General features: G+C 49.3%; 1 protein-coding gene across 1 annotated transcript in view; it reads right to left on the bottom strand.

The window, feature by feature from the left end:
• The window catches only part of ADAMTS15 (ADAM metallopeptidase with thrombospondin type 1 motif 15), a 241,208-nt gene that overhangs the window by 70,589 nt on the left and 145,233 nt on the right, over window positions 1–25,386 (bottom strand). Inside the window, exons 3-4 of the mRNA XM_069614130.1 lie at window positions 24,699–24,866; window positions 15,232–15,515 (exon numbers count right to left, since the gene is read on the bottom strand). Coding sequence (XP_069470231.1) covers window positions 15,232–15,515; window positions 24,699–24,866 — 452 coding nt within the window. The remainder of the gene's footprint in view (window positions 1–15,231; window positions 15,516–24,698; window positions 24,867–25,386) is intronic.

The following is a 25,386-nucleotide window of genomic DNA, read 5'->3' on the forward strand; positions in this document are numbered from 1 at the left end:
TCGGAGCACAGTCTTTCATTTGGGGGGAGAACCCATTACCCAAGTGTCACTGCCACAAACCACATAGAATGGGGGACTCTGGACTTGCAGAAATGCAGCTTCTCTCCTTTGAGCACGCGCAATGCGGTTCGCTTGTTGCTATGGTGAAAGCAGAGAGCTTTGAATATTTGAGCGTACGTATCTTGCGACTCCGCGAGGTGCCGTCCTCACTGGATGAACGTCTCCTGTTAGCAAGTCACACGTGATTGCTACATAGAGGGGTCAGGACTCACAGTGAACCTGGAGAGCCTTTCCAACTCCAGGGAAGAGTGCACCCCCAGAAGCCCACATAATAGAAAATGCCTCATTCTATAGCCTCTAATCCCAGCACTTGCGCTATACAGTCTGTAGAGTACAGGCAGAGGGATTATTTTATTTGCTTTGCATTGATCCAAAGTCTCTCGGTTGAGATCCTACGTGCAAACTGCTCCCGCCACATGATATACCACCGCGTCTCCCAACTGCTTCAAACTCTAAAACTTCCTAGAGACCCGTAGAGAGGCCTGATCGCAGAACCCTGTGGGCTAAGGACCTGCTGCTCTCGGTATCCAGTAATATTATCCCCTTATATATGGTCAACATACATAATGTTGCCGGGAAAAGGTTGTGGCGACATTATATATGGTGACCATATATATGGGGTCATGGGGAGCAGGGGTAGCGGGGGTGACCAAAGGTCTCCTTGAAAAAAAAGGTTGCAGGGCTGTCCCCCGCATGTTCAATGTGATAATGTCCCTGCTAAAAACAGCCATTTTTTGGTGACTTTTTTGCAGGGAGTTTATTACATGGAACAGAGCTAATAAACAGCAAAACCCATTCCCCCATCTTGGACTGGGGAAGGCTCATTATCCGCCTGAAATGAAGACTGGTGATGGAAAGACACGAATGCCTCTGGGTATTAAGCGTGTTATAAATAACCTATCATATCCATCAGCTTAAGCTACCGCAACCAAACCTAGCCCCTCACCTGGGCTACTCCCTTCCAGGTCGCCCAGTGCAACCACCTGGATGCAAAACGTCTTCAGGTCTTATCAACGACTGATGCCTGTCCACTCCTTAACCCGGGGACCTTGACGATGGATGCTAAAACACCTGATACTTGCAAACCAACAGACCAAATGCAGGTTGCGGCTGCCTTTCTTAACTCTCTTCCTAGTGCCATCCTCTGTTCACACTTCTGCTTCCCCATTCCCTCTAGAGTGCTTTGAAACAGCCCATACCTGGTCTTAAGCGCTAGATTAGGATCCTAACAAACACAAGATATATTAATAGCTGGTGCACTATGGGCCCCTCCCCCTATCTTCTCAAGTCGCTGCTTCAGTGTGTGGCAACAGAGAGTTCAGAGGGCCCTGGGAATTCGGTCGCCCTGGGCCTCATTATAGAAAACTAATAGGCTGCCTTCTTTTTACAGAGACACAAAAACACATTTCTATAAACTAGTTCTGGGCAGAGAAAAGATCCCCCATGGAATGAACCGGTCAGCAGAATCTTGGAGAGAGCTCCAGGATCTTGAAACATTTTAATCTAATTGTGAAAAAAACATATGTTCCAACTCCCAGAAGAGAAACATTGGATACATAGAAGTGAGAAATAGCCGAGGAGGGCATTACTGTCAATGTTGCACGTGGAGAACTGGTTCACTCTGGATGGAGACGAAGAAGAAGCGATACAGAAAATATTCACTGCCAGCGAGCCTCCAACAGAGGGGCTGACACCAATGAGCTTATCGAGGATGAATCATACAAATATGAAGAAATACATGGGCAAGGCTTTCATACTCTGCTCATAACTTCTGCACCGCAACTTAACCAAAATATCTTATTGGGATGACAAACAGCACAGTAGCGCTGCCCTCTCTTCGGCATTAAGTACCGGGACACCATGCTTTGCCGGCCCAGACCACAGCCCCTTGAAATGGAACAGACTGGTACTCAACCAAATCAGGGTGCTATACATGCGAGAGAATATGGCGATGAACGCATGCGAACAGGCAATATTGACTGTTAATTGCCCAGTGGCCAAGTTAAGTTCCAAGCATAGCAAGGTTCAGGCTCGGGCTGGCCTATAGGGAAAAAGGCCAATGCCTGAACCAATAACTCAAAATGCTAGTGCGGGACAGTTTGTTTTATCAAAGTGGGACACTGTTTTGGCCAATGTGGGGCAGTTTGAGGTGTGACTTCACATTGCGGCTAGTAGTTTTAACCAGTGTTGCTGAACACATTCTTTAAAATTCACAATTTGCATCACATGCTATCAAAAAGCTACCCCCTTGGGTACTACTCAAACAGTCTGTCACAAAAGGAATGAATTTCCATTTTCAACAGTGTGCCACTTTTTCATGATGCCCGAGACAAATGTATGCCCCAGTCCCACACTGGCAAGGTTTAACATGTACTACCCACCAGGCAAGCCTTTATCACTGCAACAACCAGCGGCTCACCACAACATGTTGTCTTGTGCCCGGGGGAGAAGAATAAAGACTTGTGAATACCATTAGGTACAGCAGGAATTGCAAGAAACCTGATTGGTTGCTGCACAAGGCATAAGTGGTAATGTGGTTTTTGCATAAACTACTTGTGAGGAATTCACCGATCCACATGGAAAAAGAGGGCTCGCCAGGGTTTTTTTTGGTTGTTTTAAAAATAATGAGTGATGGGGCCATTCCCACGCACAATTTCCATGCTCATTGCACAACAGAAAAATAGTTATGTACTATGGGAGGACACAGCTGACCAGTGCATCCCTTCCCTGTCATGTGTAGCTGACACCTGACAGCCGTGGGTACTTCAAAAGCCTCTGGCCGTGGGCAGCCTGATTAGAATTTCAAGGCCCCATGGATTTGCATCTCCATTGTGAAACCTTTCTGGTGGCGGCGAATACTGAAGAATGTTAATTAGCAGGCCTCTGGGAAGGCCTGGGTGCAAAGAGTAACAATGGAGACCAAACGCCAGACACCTCTTTGTAATGCAATGTGTCAACTTGGTACTAACAACCCTCCTTGGTATGAAAGGGCAGTGAATGTCCTGTCCGGGACCACTCCCTTCAGAGCAGAGAAGTATGTGAATTGTAGGAGACGAAATTCTGCATGCAAGCCCCTACTTCAAAGGAGGTCCATGTTGTGATCAAGTGCTGCATAGTGCTCAGTTAATTAGGGAGACACTTTGAAGTAAACTAAACAGGAAGATGGATGGGACTTAAAAGTATATGTTGTCATCCTTCCCCTGTCTGTTGCCAAGTGCCCTGGTTCTGACCTGAAGCATAACTGAAGATTGTTGGTGGGGACCCAGGATTGGTTCATTAAGGTGGGCTTACTCTACACCAATCGCTAGGGCCCATTTGGCTTTAAAAGAGGGCTGAACCCCTCACTGATCAGATCATCTGAAGACTTTGCAAGGAGTAAGAAGGACTCATTTGGACCCGAGCTGAAGGTAGCGTCTACATTCCATCTTTTGCCAGTGAAGGAAGTCCAGGAGTTCCAAGAGGGAAGCAAGATCCCTCCCCTTAACATCCCCCAGGGAACAGAGGAAGATACCAGACTCAGGGCACCATTCAGCAGCTCCAGAACCGGTACCCAGCCAACACACAGCGTGCCCTGCTAAATTCTGACAGCAGCTTCATAAGTAGGAAGTGCTGGTGAGTCTCTGGACAAAGGACAAGGCTGTTACCTGCTAACACCCTCTTGAGCTTCGGGCCATCTGCCTTGAAAGGACACAAGCCCTGCAAAGAAGCTAAAAGGAGTGCCACACAAGCATCATCCAGCGTCCCCCTTTTTAAGGACAATTTTGAGACAGTCGAGTCCCCGAACTGCATCCGGCTGCACTGCTGACTGTTGTCACGTTGCAGTCACCAAAGCCATCTGAGGCGCCTCGACTAGCATTCCAGATCCACCAAACAGCACAGAGACAATGATTCTTGGCCTTGAGCCACCACGCCGGACAGCCTGCAGACTTCCATCCAGCCTCGCTTGCCGAACTGCCTGCCGCCTGGTACCCGCAGCTGTCTCCCACCACTAACTCTGTCTCACGGGCTGCAAAATGTCCTGAAACTACCTCAATGCTGTCGAGCACCAAGAACTTCTTCAACACCAGGCACATTGTGGTTCTGCCACCCTGGTCCTAGAGACTGTTACGACCTTTTGCCCCTTTGTTGCTGAAACTAAATAACCTTGAACAGTAAGACTGATTACTTTACCAACTACCCCCTGTCAGTATCCAGAGTGCTTCCCTTTCTTTTGTGAATCTGTCTATTCTCTGTGTTCTTTTACAATGGGGGTTGTTATTGTAGTGTTGCTAGAACTGTTGTAGTAATAATAAGGTAGATATTTTTATACAACCTTGACTGGACAGTCCCTTTTATCATTTGGTAATAATTGCATTTTCACTGTGTTGCAACTAACCAACGATCCACAACCTTGCTGAGATAAGCCTGCCATTCCATCCACATTACCAAAATTGGACAAGGAGGTTTATAATTCACTTGTATTCCAATCTGTTCGGATCCTTTCTGGTGTACTAGAGGTGTGGGGTTGATTGATGGTTTAGAAACTGATATTCATCCCTGGACCACAGGTGCCCTGGAAGTTGATTTGTCACACTACTGCATGGAAAAAGTGCAGAGGTTATTCAGTAGTTTGAGAAATTCACAGTCCACCTTATTCTCAAAGGTGACTTGTGCATTTCACAGGTGCTGGTCTGCGTCACAAAAGATGCACTGTCAAGACCCCTTGCATATCAGTGTCTGCTGTGCGCTACAGGTGTCACTATGAAATACTGAAAAAAGGAAAAAGAATGCCCATCCCTGTTTGAGGGAAAGACATGCACGCTCCACTTAAAAATAAATGCTTGAGTGGGTCAGGAACAACTCTGCTGTGCAATGCACACCCCTCTCTGCATGTTCCAAGTGTGCCATTTTTTAATACGGGATGCACTTAAAATGCGCAGACAAGTCCCCTGATGTGTGCAATGTGTAAATGTTAATGTTAATTTTAAAGGTTACTTGTACTGTGCACTATCACCACCGTAGTGTTCCCCTGGCGCTCTGGCAGATCTGAAAACAGATGGTGTGAAACAGGGAGGCTGTGGGAGCGGTTAGTAGGGTGCCTTCTGTGGTATTCCTCTGTAAACATGGCGGTGTGTGTGCAAGAGAGGTCCAGAAGGTTCGCCCTGCGCACTCCAGTTGGGGATGGTTAGGCAACTCCCTGGGCTTCCTGTTTCTGCCAGGATGTATGATTCCTACTTGTTCCCTTCTGATTCTGGGGTGAAGAAACAGGTTTTTAGACGATTTCTGAATTCCAGATGATCCCTTGTATTGCCTGTGTTTGTTGGTAGGGAATTCCATGTTTTTGGTGACAGGTGTGAGAAAGATGCTCCTCTGAATTTTCTTTTATAGCATGGATTTGGTTCGGGGTGACTGGTCTTACTGTATGGTTTACGGTTATTTTCTTCTTTAGGAATTCAGCTCCTCGGCCATGGATTCCTCTGTGGTTTATGCACATTGTTTTGAAACGTATTCACTGTTTTACCGGTAGCCAGTGTAGTATTTTCAGTGCTGGGCTAATGTGTTCTCTTTGTGTAGTTTGAGCGGGAGTCTGGCCGCTGTGTTTTGGATACACTGAAGTTTCTTTAATAGGCATTCTGGCATTCCTAGGTATAGGCTGTTGGCTTAGTCTACTCTGGACATGAGTGCGATGATGGTGAGTGTTTTGTGGGTGAAAGAGAGGAATGCTAGGATCCTTCTTACTGTGTGTAGGAGGAAGAAGCATTTCTTGAATTTAGCATTTACTTGTGGCTCAAGTGTTAGTTTGTTGTCCATCAGGACTCTGAGGTTCTTTACTGTGTGCTGGTGCTGTTCCTAGTTCTGGTGGCCATGGGATGCAGTGGCTGTTTTTGGATGCAACCATTATTTCTGTTTTGGCAGGGTTGGGTTCGAGGGTGTTTGTGTTCATCCAGCCGTAGAGTTCTTGTAGGCATTCTGGCAGGTGTGTGTTTTCTTCGCGTGTGTTTTGTACTTTGTAGATTATCTGTGTGTCATCAGCGTAGTTGCACCATGTCTTTTAATGAGCTTGATTAGGGGAGTCAGGTATATGTTGAAGAGCAGCGGGGATAGGGAAGATCCTTGTGGTACTCCACAGGTGGATTCCCTTCGGGTGGATTGGAAGGGTTTGATCCAGATGGTTTCTGTTCTGTTAGGAAAGATTTAATGAAGCGTAAGGCTAGGTCAGTGATTCCTGTTTCTTCCAATCTTCTGATGATGGCAAATGCGGAGATATCCAGAAGTATTAGAGCCGCACTTGTGTCTGAGTCTGCATTAGCCTTCAGGTCGTCCCAGATTGAGAGCAGTGCTGTTTCTGTTCCTCTCATTGGTCTGAGGCCTACTTGTGCCTGGTCCAGCAGAAGGTGTTCTTCTATTTAATCTTGTGTTATTGTATATGCATAGGTTTTGAGCAGTTTTGCTGGATAGCGGATGTTTGAGATGGATCTGTAGTTGCTGAAGTCTTCCACGCTGCCTGCTGTGTCTTTGAGGAGCGGCTTGATGTATATCGATTTGAATGACCATGGCACTTTCCCTGTTAATAGTTATTGGTTGAAAGGGTTTCTGTAGTGTTCCATGGGTGCTCCTTGCGTGGGGATTGATTTGTCTATGTCTGGGAGGCAGGGATCCAAGGGGGAGCCACCTTTGTTGCAGTTTCTTACCAGCTTGATGAATGTCTCCACTGATATTTGGGGAAGTTTTGTAGTTTGTTCTGATGATCCTCGGCTGGCAAGACCGGTTGCGTGTTGTGATAGACTGGTCTGCTTTGTATGATTTGGTGGATGGTGCTGAATTTGTTCTTGAAGTGATCTGCAAGGTCATTCCATAGTTTCAGTGAGGGCATGGGTGTGTTGTTTCAGCCAGGGGGGTTTATCATTTCATTTATGATGTTAAACAGTTCTTTTGAAGTGTTGGCAGCTTCGGAGATTCGGTTGTCGTAGAATTTCTTTTTGGTCTTGTGGATTTCCTTTTTGTACGAGCGGATTTGTCATTGGAATTGTAATTCCTTTGCCTGATCATATTTTTTCCTCCACTCTAGCTCAAGCATGTTGTTTTGTCTTTTCATGTTGCTGAGAAGCGGGTTAAACCATTTTGCTGTTGCTCTTTTACGTGATGGGGTGAAATGTTTCTCCTTGGGGATGTCAATGATTGTTTCAGCGATCCACTTGTGCAGTAGTTCTGTTTTTTTCTCAAGGTCAGCTTCGTCCAAGGCCGTTGTAGGTGGTTTGTTGATTTTCAGTTGTTCTATTAGGTTGCTAGATTTGACGGTCCTCCCGTTTATTTTCATGATGGTGGTCAGCTTCTGCGGTTGTTTGGCTATTGTCCTGGGTAGCCTGATTATTAAAGGAATGACGAGGTGGTCGCTCCAGAGGATCTGTATTGGTGGTGCCGTGGTGGTGAGGTTTTTGTTGGCGAAGATTACGTCTAGTGTATGACCCACCGTGTGAGTTGCTACTTTGACTAGCTGATGTAGTTTCATTGTCTTCAAATGTTTTGCTAGTGATTTTTGTGAGTATGCGGTTTCTTCTTCAAACCAGATGTTGAACTCTCCCAGGATCATCAGGTGTTCCTGCTCGATGGGGAGCAAAGAGGGTACGGCATTGCCTTTGAGGATTGGGCACAGCTTTTTTAGGGGCAAGTGATAACACGTGCCAGAGCATCGCATCATTTGTGCCAAACCAGGTGTGTAGAAGGTGGCCCATATTTTGGTTGTGCACCAGTGGCAGCTCGATCAGCTTGACGACAGACAGAAGAAGCAGGCATCATTGCGCAGTATTGTGTTTTTGGATGATTTGTTTCAGATAAGCAGTGTGTAGACATGAAGTGCCCAGACAAGGCTTTCCAATTAAACGGCAATCTATCATAGCTAATCCTGCCCCCCCTCCCCCCTCCGCCCCTCCACTCCTCTGTTAAATATACACAAACTAACTATGGGACAGAGTTACAAAACAGAAAACAGCCAGTGCAACTAGGATACAAATAATGGCATTGTTCACAAAGATGATCAGAACAGAACGTGTTGGTCTGGTCTTGGCAACCATGATGCTTGAACTCAAGGGTCATGTATTCTCATCCTCTCAGACTCTCTGGAGTTGCTAATTGTGGGGGGGTATGGGTCATGCTGACGCCTGGGCAGTTTTCAGATTGAAAACCCCAAATTAGCCAAAGCAATTAAGGGAGAAAATGAGTGCACTCTCTATGCTGCCAAAAAGTAAACAAATGAAAGATGACCTCGCAGAAGGTTGACACGTGACCAAACTTTCAACGCAGAGTTAATGTGCTCGGGAAATCGGCTCCTGCGATAGACACAGAAGTTAGTTAGTTTACAAACACACACCATTGCAAGCAGGCAAGAGGCCGAGCGCTGTCTTCACTCGAGGAACCGGATGTGGAGGGGGGTGTATGTGTGTGTATGTGTGTGCGAGAGAGAGAGTTTATAGTACTGCTTGTCTCTGTCTCTGTGTGTTTGTGTCTGCAGATTGGTGCATGCATGCAATGCACACACAGTGTGCATGTGTTTGTAGCTATATGTCAGTTAATGATTGGCACGCATGTAGATGTCGGTGTGTTCCATGTGTACATTGGTGCATGCATTCATGTGTGTGTGTGTGTGTGCGTGTCCGTGTGTGTGTGTGTTTGTGTGTGTGTGTTGTGGGTGAGGTGTAATTTGCATGCATGTGTGTGACGTGCTTTCATGCATGTGTGTGTGCGTCAGTCATAATGTGTCTCCCTAAATCCCAAAATACAGCCGCTTGACAACCCTTTAACTCTCCAATATTGCGGCCTCAGCAATAAGAAGGCACCTGCACATTGCCTGTTTTTACCACAAAGTGAACCTTCAATTCAATGATCCTTGTGATGACCCAATTATCACAACCCTTAAGCACACATCCTCATCCCTTTTGCAGAACTATGGTCCACCTCACAGGACTGGCACACACCCACACTACCACAAAACTCCCTTCCCCGCTTCATCCCCTGCTCCCTATGTTTGTAGCATCGGTTTCACAAGTTCCCATCCTCTTAGCTCCCCCTCGCTCATGGTCTTTCCTCCAGCAGAATACAGTCTGGCTACCTCGTGTTGGGAGGGGTGGGGGGCACAGTGCGCCACTCCACGGACAAGCCAAGCCGCTCTGAAGCTAAAGCGTTAGCAGTGCAAGGGGCAAGCAGAGGTCCTGTGGTTCTCGTTGCATCTTCCGGGAGCTTTGGAGGGTGGTTTTTATGCAGAAAGACTTTGATGTCATACCTCCGGGAGAAGCCCTGTTAGTAAAGCGTTCCATGCTCTGTGGCAATCTGAAAGTGAGGTTCCCTGCTCCGAGGCAATGTGAAAGTGAGGTTCCCTACACTGTGGGAATGTGAAAGCGAGATTCCCTGCTCTGTGGCAATGTGAAAGTGAGGTTCCCTGCTCTGTGGCAATGTGAAAGTGAGGTTCCCTGCTCTGTGCCAATGTGAAAGCGAGGTTCCCTGCTCTGTGGCAATGTGAAAGTGAGGTTCCCTGCTCTGTGGCAATGTGAAAGTGAGGTTCCCTGCACTGTGGCAATGTGAAAGTAAGGTTTCCTGCTCCGTGGCAATGTGAAAGTGAGGTTCCCTCCACTATGGCAATGTGAAAGCGAGATTCCCTGCTCTGTGGCAATGTGAAAGTGAGGTTCCCTGCTCTGTGGCAATGTGAAAGTGAGGTTCCCTGCTCTGTGCTGCTCTGTGCCAATGTGAAAGCGAGGTTCCCTGCTCTGTGGCAATGTGAAAGTGAGGTTCCCTGCTCTGTGGCAATGTGAAAGTGAGGTTCCCTGCTCTGTGGCAATGTGAAAGTGAGGTTCCCTGCACTGTGGCAATGTGAAAGTGAGGTTCCCTGCTCTGTGCTGCTCTGTGCCAATGTGAAAGCGAGGTTCCCTGCTCTGTGGCAATGTGAAAGTGAGGTTCCCTGCTCTGTGGCAATGTGAAAGTGAGGTTCCCTGCACTGTGGCAATGTGAAAGTAAGGTTCCCTGCTCCGTGGCAATGTGAAAGTGAGGTTCCCTGCACTATGGCAATGTGAAAGCGAGATTCCCTGCTCTGTGGCAATGTGAAAGTGAGGTTCCCTGCTCCGTGGCAATGTGAAAGCAAGGTTCCCTGCTCTGTGGCAATGTGAAAGTGAGGCTCTGTGGCAATGTGAAAGTGAGGTTCTCTGCTTTCTGGCAATGTGAAAGCGAGGTTCCCTGCTCTGTGGCAATGTGAAAGCGAGGTTCCCTGATCTGTGGCAATGTGAAAGTGAGGCTCTGTGGCAATGTGAAAGTGAGGTTCTCTGCTTTCTGGCAATGTGAAAGCGAGGTTCCCTGCAATGTAGCAATGTGAAAGTGTGGTTCCCTGCTCTGTTGCAATGTGAAAGCGAGGTTCCCTGCACTGTGGCAATGTGAAAGTGAGGTTCCCTGTTCTGTGACAATGTGAACGTGAGGTTCCCTGCTCTGTCGGAATGTGAAAGTGTAGTTTTCTGCTCTGAGGCAATGTGAAAGCGAGGTTCCCTGCACTGTGGCAATGTGAAAGTGAGATTCCCTGCCGTGTGGCAATGTGAATGCGAGGTTCCCTGCTCTGTAGCAATGTGAAAGTGAGGTTCCCTGCTCTGTTGCAATGTAAAAGCGAGGTTCCCTGCACTGTGGCAATGTGAAAGTTTGGTTCCCTGCTCTGTGGCAATGTGAAAGCGTGGTTCCCTGCTCTGTGGCTATGTGAAAGTGAGGTTCTCTGCTCTCTGGCAATGTGAAAGTGAGGTTCCCTGCTCTGTGGCAATGTGAACATGAGGTTCCCTGCTCTGTGGCAATGTGAAAGCGAGGTTCCCTGTACTGTGGCAATGTGAAAGTGAGGTTCCCTGCACTGTGGCAATGTGAAAGTGAAGTTCCCTGCTCTGTGGCAATGTGAAAGTGAGGTTCCCTGCTCTGTGGCAATGTGAAAGTGTGGTTCCATGCTCTGTTGCAATGTGAAAGCGAGGTTCCCTGCTCTGTGGCAATGTGAAAGTGTGGTTCTCTGCTCTTTGGCAATGTGAAAGTGACTTATGTGATGTACACAGGACTTCATGCAGCGCCAGGCAGGGTGCATCCTTTAACGTGGGCAGTGGTCCTGCAAAAGGGAATAGGAGGGTATCTGTGCTCATGGCGTTGTGTTTCCAAGGCAGTTATGGAGAATTGTAAGTTAGGATACAATCTAATGCGGGGTTCTTGCAGGACGTGTGGGTGCATTTGGGCCATCCTGGAAGTGTGGTGGCTTATTTGCACAGGTATCTGTGTACTCCAGAAGCTGAGCCCAGAGTGGCCGAGTCACTGTGTGTAAGGGTGAATGCAGATGGCAACAGAAGGGAAGGGAATGGTCAGACCAGCTCCAGAAAAGGCTGGCACATCAACCTAAAAGAGGTTACTAATAAAATGAGTTCTACTTCCTCTCATGCTAGACTTTATTTTAGTTTACAGTGCGACAATCTGGTGCTTTCATTTGGAGCAGGCTATCAACGCAGAGTGATATTACCCATCTGTACTGAGAGTAAAATACCTAGCGCTTCCCATGCAGGCTGAGTTCATTCGTCTCTGTGAAAGGTGAATGTATGACAAACAGGGCATGTAGGAACACAAGGGCTATATGTCTATCATCCTGTATTCAGCCGTGGTCCGGCTATCATCCTGTATTCAGCCACAGCCTCATCCTGTATTCAGCCACAGTCTGTCTATCATCCTGTATTCAGCCACAGTCTCATCCTGTATTCAGCCACAGCCTCATCCTGTATTCAGCCACAGTTTGTCAAACATCCTGTATTCAGCCGTGGTCTGGCTATCATCCTGTATTCAGCCACAGCCTCAACCTGTATTCAGCCACAGCCTCATCCTGTATTCAGCCACAGTCTGTCTATCATCCTGTATTCAGCCACAGTCTCATCCTGTATTCAGCCACAGCCTCATCCTGTATTCAGCCACAGTCTGTCTATCATCCTGTATTCAGCTCAGGCTGGCTATCATCCTGTATTCAGCCACAGTCTCGTGATCATCCTGTATTCAGCCACAGGCTGGCTATCATCCTGTATTCAGCCACAGTCTGATCCTGTATTCAGCCACAGCCTCATCCTGTATTCAGCCACAGTCCATCATCCTGCATTCAGCTCAGGCTGGCTATCATCCTGTATTCAGCCACAGTCTCGTGATCATCCTGTATTCAGCCACAGGCTGGCTATCATCCTGTATTCAGCCACAGTCTGATCCTGTATTCAGCCACAGCCTCATCCTGTATTCAGCCACAGTCTGTCTATCATCCTGTATTCAGCCGTGGTCTGGCTATCATCCTGTATTCAGCCACAGCCTCAACCTGTATTCAGCCACAGCCTCATCCTGTATTCAGCCACAGTCTGGCTATCATCCTGTATTCAGCCACAGCCTCAACCTGTATTCAGCCACAGCCTCATCCTGTATTCAGCCACAGTCTGTCTATCATCCTGTATTCAGCCACAGTCTCATCCTGTATTCAGCCACAGCCTCATCCTGTATTCAGCCACAGTCTGTCTATCATCCAGTATTCAGCCGCAGCCTCATCCTGTATTCAGGCACAGTCTTATCCTGTATTCAGCCACAGTCTCATCCTTTATTCAGCCACAGTCTCATCCTTTATTCAGCCACAGTCTGGGGAATCATCCTTCATTCAGCCGCAGTCTGGGATCATCCTGTATTCAGCCGCAGTCTGGGATCATCCTGTATTCAGCCACAGTCTGGCTATCATCCTGTATTCAGCCACAGTCCATCATCCTGCATTCAGCTCAGGCTGGCTATCATCCTGTATTCAGCCACAGTCTCGTGATCATCCTGTATTCAGCCACAGGCTGGCTATCATCCTGTATTCAGCCACAGTCTGATCCTGTATTCAGCCACAGCCTCATCCTGTATTCAGCCACAGTCTGTCTATCATCCTGTATTCAGCCGTGGTCTGGCTATCATCCTGTATTCAGCCACAGCCTCAACCTGTATTCAGCCACAGCCTCATCCTGTATTCAGCCACAGTCTGGCTATCATCCTGTATTCAGCCACAGCCTCAACCTGTATTCAGCCACAGCCTCATCCTGTATTCAGCCACAGTCTGTCTATCATCCTGTATTCAGCCACAGTCTCATCCTGTATTCAGCCACAGCCTCATCCTGTATTCAGCCACAGTCTGTCTATCATCCAGTATTCAGCCGCAGCCTCATTCTGTATTCAGGCACAGTCTTATCCTGTATTCAGCCACAGTCTCATCCTTTATTCAGCCACAGTCTCATCCTTTATTCAGCCACAGTCTGGGGAATCATCCTTCATTCAGCCGCAGTCTGGGATCATCCTGTATTCAGCCACAGTCTGGCTATCATCCTGTATTCAGCCACAGTCCATCATCCTGCATTCAGCTCAGTCTGGCTATCATCCTGTATTCAGCCACAGTCTCGTGATCATCCTGTATTCAGCCACAGGCTGGCTATCATCCTATATTCAGCCACTGTCTCGCACCCTGTTGTGTGAAATGGTGACATAAGCATGCCTTTGGCTCAGGGGTTTTAAGCCTTCCACAATTTCCAGGGTGTCATCCTGACCCTGGGAGCTTTGAAACCATGAACAAGACTACAGAAGCACACATCCCTTTCAATGTGAGCGAGCAGCCTCGAGCAGCCAGGAGCAGCCACGTGCAGCCATGAGCAGCCACGAGCAGTCACGTGCGGCCACGAGCAGCCTCGAGCAGCCACGAGCAGTCACGTGCAGCCACAAGCAGCCTCGAGCAGCCACGTGCAGCCCCGAGCAGCCACGAGCAGCCACGAGCAGTCACGAGCAGCCACGTGCAGCCACAAGCAGCCTCGAGCAGCCACGTGCAGCCCTGAGCAGCCTCGAGCAGCCTCGAGCAGCCACGTGCAGCCCCTTACAGCCACGAGCAGCCACGAGGAGTCACGAACAGCCACGTGCAGCCACAAGCAGCCTCGAGCATCCACGTGCAGCCACGAGCAGCCTCGAGCAGCCACGAGCAGCCACGTGCAGCCAGGAGCGGCCACGAGCAGCCACGTGCAGCCAGGAGCGGCCACATGCAGCCAGTTTCTATGGACAGGAAAGCTGGGAGCAACAGCGGGCACGTTTAAAGGGACTGGGTTTTAAATTGTGTCTCCTCTGCGAGATATAACCTGGCCAGGCTTCCTGGGAGCTCTTGAGAACTGCTTGGAGCTTCATGGGATTGTGATAGAGGTGTGGGAGGCACCATTCCTCTTAGGCGGAGAATAGGCTCTTCTGGGAGTTAAAGTGCAAAACCCTTCCTTCTCTTCCCTTCCCAATGGGAACTGCAGTTACTCGGTCCTCTTATTAGAGGTGAGCACGGGGCTCCTAAATCGAACAGGAGTGTACCGGCTTGCATGTGGGGGCCTAGTTCTGGTCTTATAGCTCTTTTCCCGAACTGTCACTCATGTGCATTATTTATTTATTTGGGTGTGTTTGTGGAATTTTACCGGCCACTGTATTTCTGCTTCAAAACCCCTGAGATTTGACATTCATTCTAAATGAAATAAGGCATAACTTGACAGAACATGACCTAACCAGCTAGGATAACAAAACTGGCCTCAAGTTCCAAAAAAGTAAAGCGAGGGAGTCAATACATGAATAGAAATAAATAAATAAACGGAAACGGAAAGGGAAAATTAGCACAACTCCCTTAAAAACAAAGGCATGAAATGTGGTGAAAAGGTCCTGATTAAGAAAGCATGACTGAAACATGGCAACACATGTGGGTGTGAAACAAGGATAGGTTTGGCTGCAGTGTGGCGGGGCCTGGAAGTCAGTGCAGGTGTGTGTGTTGGGGAGGAACCCCCCGAAAAGCAAGGTGTGTATCAAAAGCCAAAATGCCTTTGGGAAGAAAAGACATCTGGCCAGATTATAGCATGGCCTACCTATCACACACATACCAGTGGCAGCACGCCTAGCAGCACCCTAGTGTTCCACAGCGTTGGGGTGTTATTTCTCCAACAGTGCAGGTCTCCTTACCACACAGAAACGTAGCCTGTAACACCAACATCACACCCACCAGTGGGCAGGGTGCGCGTGTGCGTCAATGCATGCTTAGTGCGGTGCTGCAGAGGTGCTCAGGGGTGCACTGCCCACAAGGCCTCCGCTGTGATCTGCGGCTGGCAGCTGCTGCTGGGCTCGGACAGGGCCGCTCACCTTGTACCGGCTGGCGTCGTGCCGCTCCACGCAGGTCCCTTTCAGGCAGAACCTGCCCTCCCCGCAGCTGGTTCCGTCCGCCCAGGGGAAGTGGCGCGTCTGGCAGACGAGCTGGCCTCGCGCCTTGCCGGTGCACCACAGCTTGGTGCAGTACTGCATGTACGGGCAGGGTCTGGAACCTATGCCGAAGGCCAGTTCGCACTGGCGGTTCAGGGAGTAGCTGGCGCCGGGCAAGGCCTCCGGCAAGCTGATGGGCTTTGTGGGCTGGTCCAGGAGGCAGTCCCCTGTGAGAGAAGAACAGGGAACGTCAAATGCAAAGCAGCGCTTCTTGCACAGCATGCACCGCCACACGTGTCCAGGTGCTCATCTCTAGCCCCGGGGTCTGCAACCTGTGGCTCTCCGGATGTTAAGGAGTACAACTGCCGGGACTCCTCACCCCTCACCCCGCAGCTAGGGATGAGGGCACCCCCGGTCCAATGCATCCCCAGAGCCAAAGGCTGCAGGTCCCTCCAACCATTCAGTGCCACACAGCCCGAGACATTTCATGTGACGCAGCGCTTTGAAACACTTGCCTTGTATATAGGCGCTTTATAAATAAACATTACCACCATTACCATGCACGAGCAAACACGTGACACAAATAGGCAGCATATGTACACACACACTGACCCACATGCGGATATAATATATATGATACAACATGACATGATATGTTATGATATGATATATGGCATGACATATGAGACGACATGACATATACGACATGATGACATATGATACGACAAGATATGGTATGATATGACATATGACATCATATATAATAACATGATATAATATGATATATGTCATGACATATGATATCATTTGATAATGTTCAAAATCCAAATGGAATTAACTGCATCTGGGCACAGATGCAAAAGTAGAACAATCAGACGAAGTCAGAGGAAACATTCCAGGAGGGGGACATTTCAGCAGAAAGAAAAATACTTCAAGGATTTTTTTAAGGAAATGAAGGACGCGTAGCTTCGTAGAATCACTAGAGAGGGAGAGAGTTACAGGGGTGAGGGCCTGCGACTGAGTATCTTCGGTCCCCTCGTATCTTGCATCTAGATTTTGGTATCACCAACAGGTATCACAAGAGCAAAGTACCCGCTTTGGCTTATAGTGACAGATTTTTTAAAAGAGATACGATGGAACCAGGCTATGGAGGCATTTCAAAACAAAACAGAGGATTTTAAATTAAATTCTATGCCGGGCTGGCAGCCAATGAAGAGATTTCCTGAAGATGGAACCCGGTTAGGACTTGGGTAGGTCATGAATAGGACCGTTGCCTCATCCTGGGCTTGCAGAAGCCGTCCTCATTGCAGCCCTGAAGAACCACGAAACGTGTGTCGGAGTAGTCAAGCTTACCACCTGTCAAAGAGGCCCGAACTACCGCAAAATGAGCTTGGGGGAGATGCGGTCACACCCTGCAAAGCTGATGAGGTTTGACAAAGGAAGCTTTCACCACCCACCTGTCCCCTACCACCCCCAAACCTGACACCGAATGCACCCTGATTTTACAAACTCAGTGTCAGAGCCCCAGAGTTGAGGAGGAGGGGGAGGCCTCACTGGGTCACATACTTAGCACCTAGAAGAACGACTTTGGTTGTCGATGGATTTCACCGCTGTCCTTCCTGTATCACCCAAGTATTGACTTCACCCAGAACCATGGCTCTGTTGAGAATAATCAGCTCACACAGAAGAAATCGTAAAGTAAATATGGGTGTTGGCAGCCTGCCAAGAAGGTGCAAGGGAGGGTGGATATAGATATTAAACAGCAAAGGAGAAAGGGGAGACCCTAGGGGCACTCCACGCTTAAACCTTATGACACTCATTAATCAGTGTCAGACAAAAAGGATCAAACCCGAGCGAGAGGAGACTCTGGGACCCCAGCTCCTTAAGATTAGCACGGAGTAAGGATCTCCTGGGCCAACATCAGCAGAGCGAGGGGCAGCCCCCATCAGAGTGCGGGGGGGGGGGGGGGGGGGGTTGTACCACCCCAGACCACGACCGAAGGTATCTGGCTTCAGTGGCAAGGGCAGAGCCCAGACTGAAGGCCAGCTAGCCATTTCAAGTTTTCTACATGCGACTGGAACTGGTGTATGCTTGTGGGCACCCATATGCCCACACAAACACCACACAGGCCCACCAGACCAGCACACGCACACTCCAGTCTTATGCACTAATATGCATGTCTGCATGCACACGCACCATTATTTAAAAAAACTGTATTTCCAACACCAATATCCCCACGTTTTCCCCGATGGTGGAGTTCTAATGTGACCTCAATATTTCTTGGACCAAAAAATGCTTTGCACCTCACAGCTGACCGCTCTCGCTAGCGGCCAGGACATAGTCTAAGCTTATAAAAGTTCCTTCTGGCCAAGCATAAATTGCTTAAAGGCTCTGCCGAGGGGCGTGGGGCGTCACCCTCCAGCTGTTAGAAACATTTCAGCCTCGGGCCAGCTGTTCCATGCTCTGAGCCTGTCCTCGAGGGTAGGGGCGGGCCCGGGCCCAGTCCCCCCCGACCCCCACCAGCTACAGTGCGTGTGGATACTGCAGGGAGATTCGCCATCTCTTCTCACAGTACACGTTCGCAAAACATGGCAGACACTGACAGAACGGGGTCCCCGGCAAGCTTCGCATGCTTTGCAAGAGGCCAGTCACATCTACAGGGTTTCCACCCTTGCTCTGAGGGGAGGTCGTTTCTCACTCAGGGCACGTGGCATATGGGAAGTGCCCATACTTCACAGGCTCCCTAAACTCCCGATCAAGAAGGTGCAACTACCCCGCACCCTCCTGATGTGGCCAGACTGGTCTGCAAGGGAAAAAGCTGAGGCCATACAGGCTCCCCTAAACTCCCGATCAAGGAGGTGCAACTACCCCGCACCCTGTTGTGGTCAGACTGGTCTGCACGGGTGAAAGATGGGACCATACGCCTTCTGCCCACCACTAGATCAGAGAATTGCCCACAGCAGGGTCGGATTGGCCCCTCGGCCTTTCGGCCCGTGGCCGGACCGAAATCGTCCCTGGTGATTGGGGGCCGGTTTCTGGCCATGCGTGGGTCGGTTTGTAAAAAATAAATGTGAAAAAATAAATATTTCTTTTACCATTTTTTTTTTCTTTCAAAAAGCTATTCATCCTTCTTAGGTCGATAAATGAGTACCAACACAGGTTGGGTGATATTGTATGCATATTTGTTCTATAAAAAAAGAGCTTCAGCGTAAGTGCTATACAATAACATTATCATTTGGCCTTGGACATCTGCTTGGATTCACAGTAATTTAGTGTACTTGGGGACAATGCTATTTGATGCCACTTCCTGTGTCAAGGTGTGAAAGGTTGTGTTTCATCGCTTCCTCGGTTGTCACGTTGGGGTGGGGGTCAAATTACATCACTTCCGGTAATGTCACCAGATGTCAAGGGTCGTGAGGCAAGGGGTGGGCCACTTTTTTTTTGGGGTGACAGGGCCTATTTCTTGTCCCAGTCCGACCCTGGCCCACAGGGTCCTATGTCTGGCGTCAAGACCCTGCGTGATAGAGCCACGAATACCTGACTGGTCTACTTAACTTTTAGGCTCTGAGGGGGGCCATGAGTTCCTGCAATGAACATTTGAGAATGCAGAGCTGGGGGGAAGGAACTGACCCCCAAAGTTCCTGAGCAGCGGAAAACCTCCTACTTTGGCTCAGGTGTAAACTGAACTACCAAGGATTCCAGTGGCACCTCGAGGTCTGGTTTCCATGTAAAGCACCCCCCCGACCCCCATCTCCCGTCTGCATCTCTTCATCCCCATCACTGGGACTCTGGGGAAGATCGCGCGGGACCCCACGGGAACTCTACCAACTATCCCTGAAGACCAGCTGCCTGTGAGTGATAACTAGGTCACATTTTAATAACAGAAGGTTTTTAAAACTTCACATGTTTGCCACCCTACTCATAATGAGGTCCTATAATATGACAAGAGGGACGAAGGAACAGGTGTGCTTGGTACAAGACTACACTGAAAAATTCATATAAGTGAGTGATTGCCAGAGTGATTACCTGTGTTTTGCTTCATGCCTTGAACGACTCATTGTTATAAGCATCAAGTCATCTTTCTAAACGTCTATGCATCCGAGCTTGACGCCTCCATGACTCCCATTGACATCGCACGCCTCTAGGCATCTCTCAGAGTTTAAGCCGTTCTTGATACAGTAAAGAGCCATGAGCGGTCATTTAAATGGCTTCTTGGCGCTGAGTCCCTAACTAACCCTCCCCGATCACCCCGCCGAGTGTACAACCTCTTAGGGAATGAACAGGACGTGTCTGTGCGTGAGATGGTTCAGGTTGCGGAAGAGTGCGGGTTCCAGAGGGTGGACGCAAACACGGAGAAGGGCCTCCTAGCTTGAGGGAACGGGAGGCTGCTGGCAGTTTCCAAGCCAGCGAATGAAGAGATCTGGGAGGGGTGCAGTGTTGGCGCCTTGTGATGAGAAAAGGATGGGCCCGTGAGGGAGGGGCTCAGGGGTCTCGCTCCGGCATCGAATGCAATGGGACTGTTATCGCTCGCTCTTCCTAGTTCCGGTGTTCCTCGCTCTCATCACTTTCTCGTGATCCGCCTTCTTCGGCCTTGTAGAAGTACACATATGTCATGTGCTCACCCTCCAAACATTAATCTGTCTCGCCCCAAGAAAAACTGGGCGACCAATTCCATGCCCTCCTTACCTCCCTATCATGCCAATTCCAAAAGTGGGGTCGTTAATTTCAACTAACAGAGCTCCAAATCCCAGGCCACGGATAAGCAAAGCAAGCGCTTCCCACTGATCAAGAAGGCACTGATAGTGCAGCACGCAAAGCCGACACGTGTTTCTACCTCCACCGGGCCCTCATCAGGGCTTAATAGCCTGTCACTAATCTGGTCTGTCGCCGGGTACTAATAAGAAGTGTCAGATTGGGAACTGCTTAGAAGTTCAGGGCAAGGCCTTAACTGCAGGTACGATTTCCTTACATCTAATATGGAATCATTTTCCATCATAGACAATGGAACATGTATGGCAAACAGTAGCCAGTTAGTAGAAATGAGAAAAATATGCCCCCCTGCCCCCTTTTGAGTTTGTACCGGGCATTTGAAGATAAGTTCGCTGTGATTGCAAGCTCGATTGAGGATCTTTCTGATGGATAGCCAAGCCTTGGTGAATGTAATAAGGGAGGAAGGATGGCTCAGGGGCAACGCGTTTGTCTTGGAAGGCACACAACACAGGTACGAATCCCGGCCCTGCGCTTGGGATCCACTTGGTATTAAGTGCGTTATAAATGAACAGTTTACATAAATATCTTTTTATGAGGGATACTAGCCACTTGCTGCAGAAAAGGGCCTGCTTGCGTTGCTTGCGGGTGCTCGCTGTTAGCAGTTGCTACCCCTGCAGGGCCACAGCCACTGGCAACCTGGATGGGCAGGGGTCCACTCACGCGAGGGATACCGCATCTCTTATCTGCACGGGTAAAACAATAATGAAAAGACACTACGAGTGCACCTCGCTATGGAAGAGGTTTACATGTGATACAAGGCTCTAACTTATGCCAGAACGGATATACACTCTTACTCCTCTGCGAACTCGAACTTTGTAACGGAGGGTGTTGGGCTCACTTGGCATTACTGATCGACCAAGACACAGACTGACTGACTGGCACAGTAGGTAAATATCTCATAATACACTTACAAGGTTTTGTTTTTTCTCTTCCTTTCCCCTCCTTTCCACCTCCCCTTTTTTTGTTTTGCCTCTCCTCTCACTATACCGTGTTTCACAATGATGTACACGCATGTACTGTGATTTCTTTTAATGTATCCACAATTTTAACAAAAGTGGATATGTATTGGGATTGTTATAATGTGTGACAGACTATTAAGCCCTGATGAGGGCCCGGTGGAGGTAGAAACACGTGTCGGCTTTGCGTGCTGCACTATCAGTGCCTTCTTGATCAGTGGGAAGCGCTTGCTTTGCTTATCCATGGCCTGGGATTTGGAGCGCTGTTCGTTGAAATTAACGACCCCACTTTTGGAATTGCCATCATAGGGATGTAAGGAGGGCATGGAATTGAGCTCGATCCATTTTTTCTTTGCCATGTATGGCTTTGGGCTTAGGTCATTTGCTCTAATCCATGCCAGCACCCTCCAACCAAATGAATTGTTGAATCCTATGTGATTAGTTTACATAGAAAAAGACTGGGAGGGAGCTCAGCTGGAGAGCAGCCCACTTTGTTTACCCATCTTCCCCCATAGTCAGGGGGGCCGATTCTCAAAGATTGAACTGAAGCAAACCGGGGAAGCCCGTGCGCATCTCTGATTGGCTCCTTATACCTTACAGCTGATTCACAAAACCTCAAGCTGCAGATCCCTGGAGCACCTCTGAGATGCACTGGATCTAGTGCAGCACCAGACTTGCTCCACGTGTGGCCTTTGTGGATCAGCTAGAAGGTGTCAGTTGCAAATGAGAAATGCGCACGGGCATCTCCGATATACTCCAGTGCAAATGTGCATGGGTATCTCCGATTTACTCCAGTGCAAATGCGCACGGGCATCTCAGATTTACTCCAGTGCAAATGCGCACGGGCATCTCAGATTTACTCCAGTGCAAATGCGCACGGGCATCTCTGATTTACTCCAGTGCAAATGCGCACAGGCATCTCCGATATACTCCAGTGAAAATGTGCATGGGTATCTCCGATTTACTCCAGTGCAAATGCGCATGGGCATCTCTGACTTGCTCCAGTGCAAATGCGCACAGGCATCTCTGATTTACTCCAGTACAAATGCGCATGGGCATCTGTGACTTGCTCCAGTGCAAATGCACACAGGCATCTCTGATTTACTCCAGTGCAAATGCGCACGGGCATCTCTTATTTACTCCAGTGCAAATGCGCACGGGCATCTCTGATTTGCTCCAGTGCAAATGCGCACAGGCATCTCTGATTTACTCCAGTGCAAATGCGCATGGGCATCTCTGATTTACTCCAGTGCAAATGCGCACGGGCATCTGTGACGTGCTCCAGTGCAAATGCACACGGGCATCTCTGATTTACTCCAGTGCAAATGCGCACGGGCATCTCTGATATACTCCAGTGCAAATGTGCGTGGGCATCTGTGACTTGCTCCAGTGTAAATGCGCGTGGGCATCTGTGACTTGCTCCAGTGTAAATGCGCATGGGCATCTATGACTTGCTCCAGTACAAATGCGCACGGGCATCTCTGATTTACTCCAGTGCAAATGCGCATGGGCATCTGTGACTTGCTCCAGTGTAAATGTGCATGGGCATCTCTGATTTACTCCAGTGCAAATGCGCATGGGCATCTCTGATTTACTCCAGTGCAAATGCGCATGGGCATCTGTGACTTGCTCCAGTGCAAATGCGCCTGGGCATCTGTGACTTGCTCCAGTGCAAATGCGCCTGGGCATCTGTGACTTGCTCCAGTGTAAATGCGCACGGGCATCTCTGATTTACTCCAGTGCAAATGCGCGTGGGCATCTGTGACTTGCTCCAGTGTAAATGCTCGCGGGCATCTGTGACTTGCTCCAGTGCAAATGCGCGTGGGCATCTGTGACTTGCTCCAGTGTAAATGCACGTGGGCATCTGTGACTTGCTCCAGTGTAAATGCGCGTGGGCATCTCTGATTTACTCCAGTGCAAATGCGCATGGGCATCTGTGACTTGCTCCAGTGTAAATGCGCACTGGCATCTCTGATTTACTCCAGTGCAAATGCGCACGGGCATCTCTGATTTACTCCAGTGCAAATGCGCATGGGCATCTGTGACTTGCTCCAGTGTAAATGCGCGTGGGCATCTGTGACTTGCTCCAGTGTAAATGCGCAGGGGCATCTCTGATTTACTCCAGTGCAAATGCGCATGGGCATCTGTGACTTGCTAAAGTGTAAATGCGCGTGGGCATCTGTGACTTGCTCCAGTGCAAATGCGCACGGGCATCTCTGATTTACTCCAGTGCAAATGCGCATGGGCATCTGTGACTTGCTCCAGTGCAAATGCGCACGGGCATCTCTGATTTACTCCAGTGCAAATGCGCATGGGCATCTGTGACTTGCTCCAGTGCAAATGCGCACAGGCATCTCTGATTTACTCCAGTGCAAATGCGCATGGGCATCTCTGATTTACTCCAGTGCAAATGCGCACGGGCATCTCTGATTTACTCCAGTGTAAATGCGCACGGGCATCTCTGATTTACTCCAGTGCAAATGCGCACGGGCATCTCTGATTTGCTCCAGTGCAAATGCGCGTGGGCATCTGTGACTTGCTCCAGTGCAATTGCGCGTGGGCATCTGTGACTTGCTCCAGTGCAAGTCTTTGAGAATCATACGCCGTGGACTGAACACCCGAGTGCACGCGAGCAGGCATCGCGTCGCCAGCGACTCCAGCCAATTCTGATATGAAAACCTCCTGAATCCTTGCTTTCAGAGCAAGATATTAGAACAAAGTGTTCCGAATGTCACCGGATGGCTAGTGGGGTGCGAGGCTCTTCCAAAAGGGAATGCAGTGACTGCTTTCAATAGAACATGTAAGTAGATATGGCATCTGGGGAAGTGGAGGGGAGGGCCCATGCAACACTTTGCTTTCCTCAAGGGGGCCTCAACAACAATATTTCTAATCACAGGGGCAGGATGGGTTAGGATCACCAGGTTTAAGTACCACTGGCTTAGAATTTTTTTTAGCGTGAGAAGCAATTACAGTAATAAATCTCTTCAAGGGACCCACGCTCTCTCTTGCTCTCTCTTTCTCATTCTCTCTCCCTTTCTCTCTCACTCTCTCCTCTCTCCTTTGCTCCTCTCTCGCCCTCTCCCCCTCTCCCCTCTCTCTCTCCTCTCTCCCTTTCTCTCTCTCTCACTCTCTCCTCTCTCCTTTGCTCCTCTCTCGCCCTCTCTCCATCTCTCCTCTCTCTCTCTCTCTCCCCCCTTTCTCACTCTCTCCTCTCTCCTTTGCTCCTCTCTCGCCCTCTCTCCCTCTCTCGCCTTCTCTCCTCTCTTTCTCTTTATCTCTCTCTCTCTCCTCTCTCCTTTGCTCCTCTCTCGCCCTCTCTCCCTCTCTCTCCTTCTCTCCTCTCTCTCTCCCTTTATATCTCTCTCTCTCCCTCTCTCTCCTTCTCTCCTCTCTCGCCCTCTCTCCCTCTCTCTCTCCTTCTCTCCTCTCTCTCTCCTCTCTCTCTTTATCTCTCTCTCTCTCCCTCTCCTTCTCTCCTCTCTCGCCCTCTCACCCTCTCTCTCCTTCTCTCCTCTCTCTCTCCTTCTCTCCTCTCTCTCTCCCTTTATATCTCTCTCTCTCCCTCTCTCTCCTTCTCTCCTCTCTCGCCCTCTCTCCCTCTCACCCTCTCTCTCCTTCTCTCCTCTCTCTCTCTCCCTCTCTCTCTCTCTCCGTCTCTCTCGCTCGTCCACTTCCATGGCTCACCGTGCCCGCTGTCCAGGAAGTCGGTGATGATGGCGGCGCTGCAGCCGGACCAGGGGTTGGTGCGGTCGATCTGGATCAGGGTGGGGGACATCATGTGGTTCTCCTTCAGCTTCCCGAACACCTCCTCGCACGCCTTCACGTTGTCGTGCGGCATGTTGAACACGTGGCCTGGAGGTGAGACAACAAGAGAGTGAGTGAGGTGAGCGAGGGTGGTTACTGTAGGAGGTAGAAACGGGGGCGCGTGCAGGCTTAGACACACTCAGCAACTCTAGTGCCAAGAAGCAGAGCGTGTCAATGCGGAGAGACAACCAGGAACAGTAAGATCAGACCTGCGCCACCTAGCGGTGTTCACTGCATGGAGCAGAAATTACAGCCCCAACGCCTGGCCCTTAATATGAGCAAGCGATCAAAGACTCTGAGGGAGGGGTTTACACCCATTATTTGCTTTAGTAATGAGTCGAAATTATACATATAAGAACATATTTTCAGAAGGAGTTTTAAAGACATAGAGCCTGATTTACAAAGCGTTTTTCAATGGGTTTGCGCCATTGTATAGCGCTTTTGCAAATCAGGCCCATGGCGTTTTCAGGCAGTTCTAGGCACATGCAGTATTCCAAGACTGCAAATGCCCGCTCTGGGAGAGCAGGGAAAAGGGAATGGTGGCTGGCATGCCCCCCCCCACCCCGCA

The sequence above is a fragment of the Ambystoma mexicanum genome, chromosome 9 (assembly GCF_040938575.1).
Source record: "Ambystoma mexicanum isolate Mex_15411 chromosome 9, UKY_AmexF1_1, whole genome shotgun sequence".
Classification (NCBI taxonomy): Eukaryota; Metazoa; Chordata; class Amphibia; order Caudata; family Ambystomatidae; genus Ambystoma; species Ambystoma mexicanum.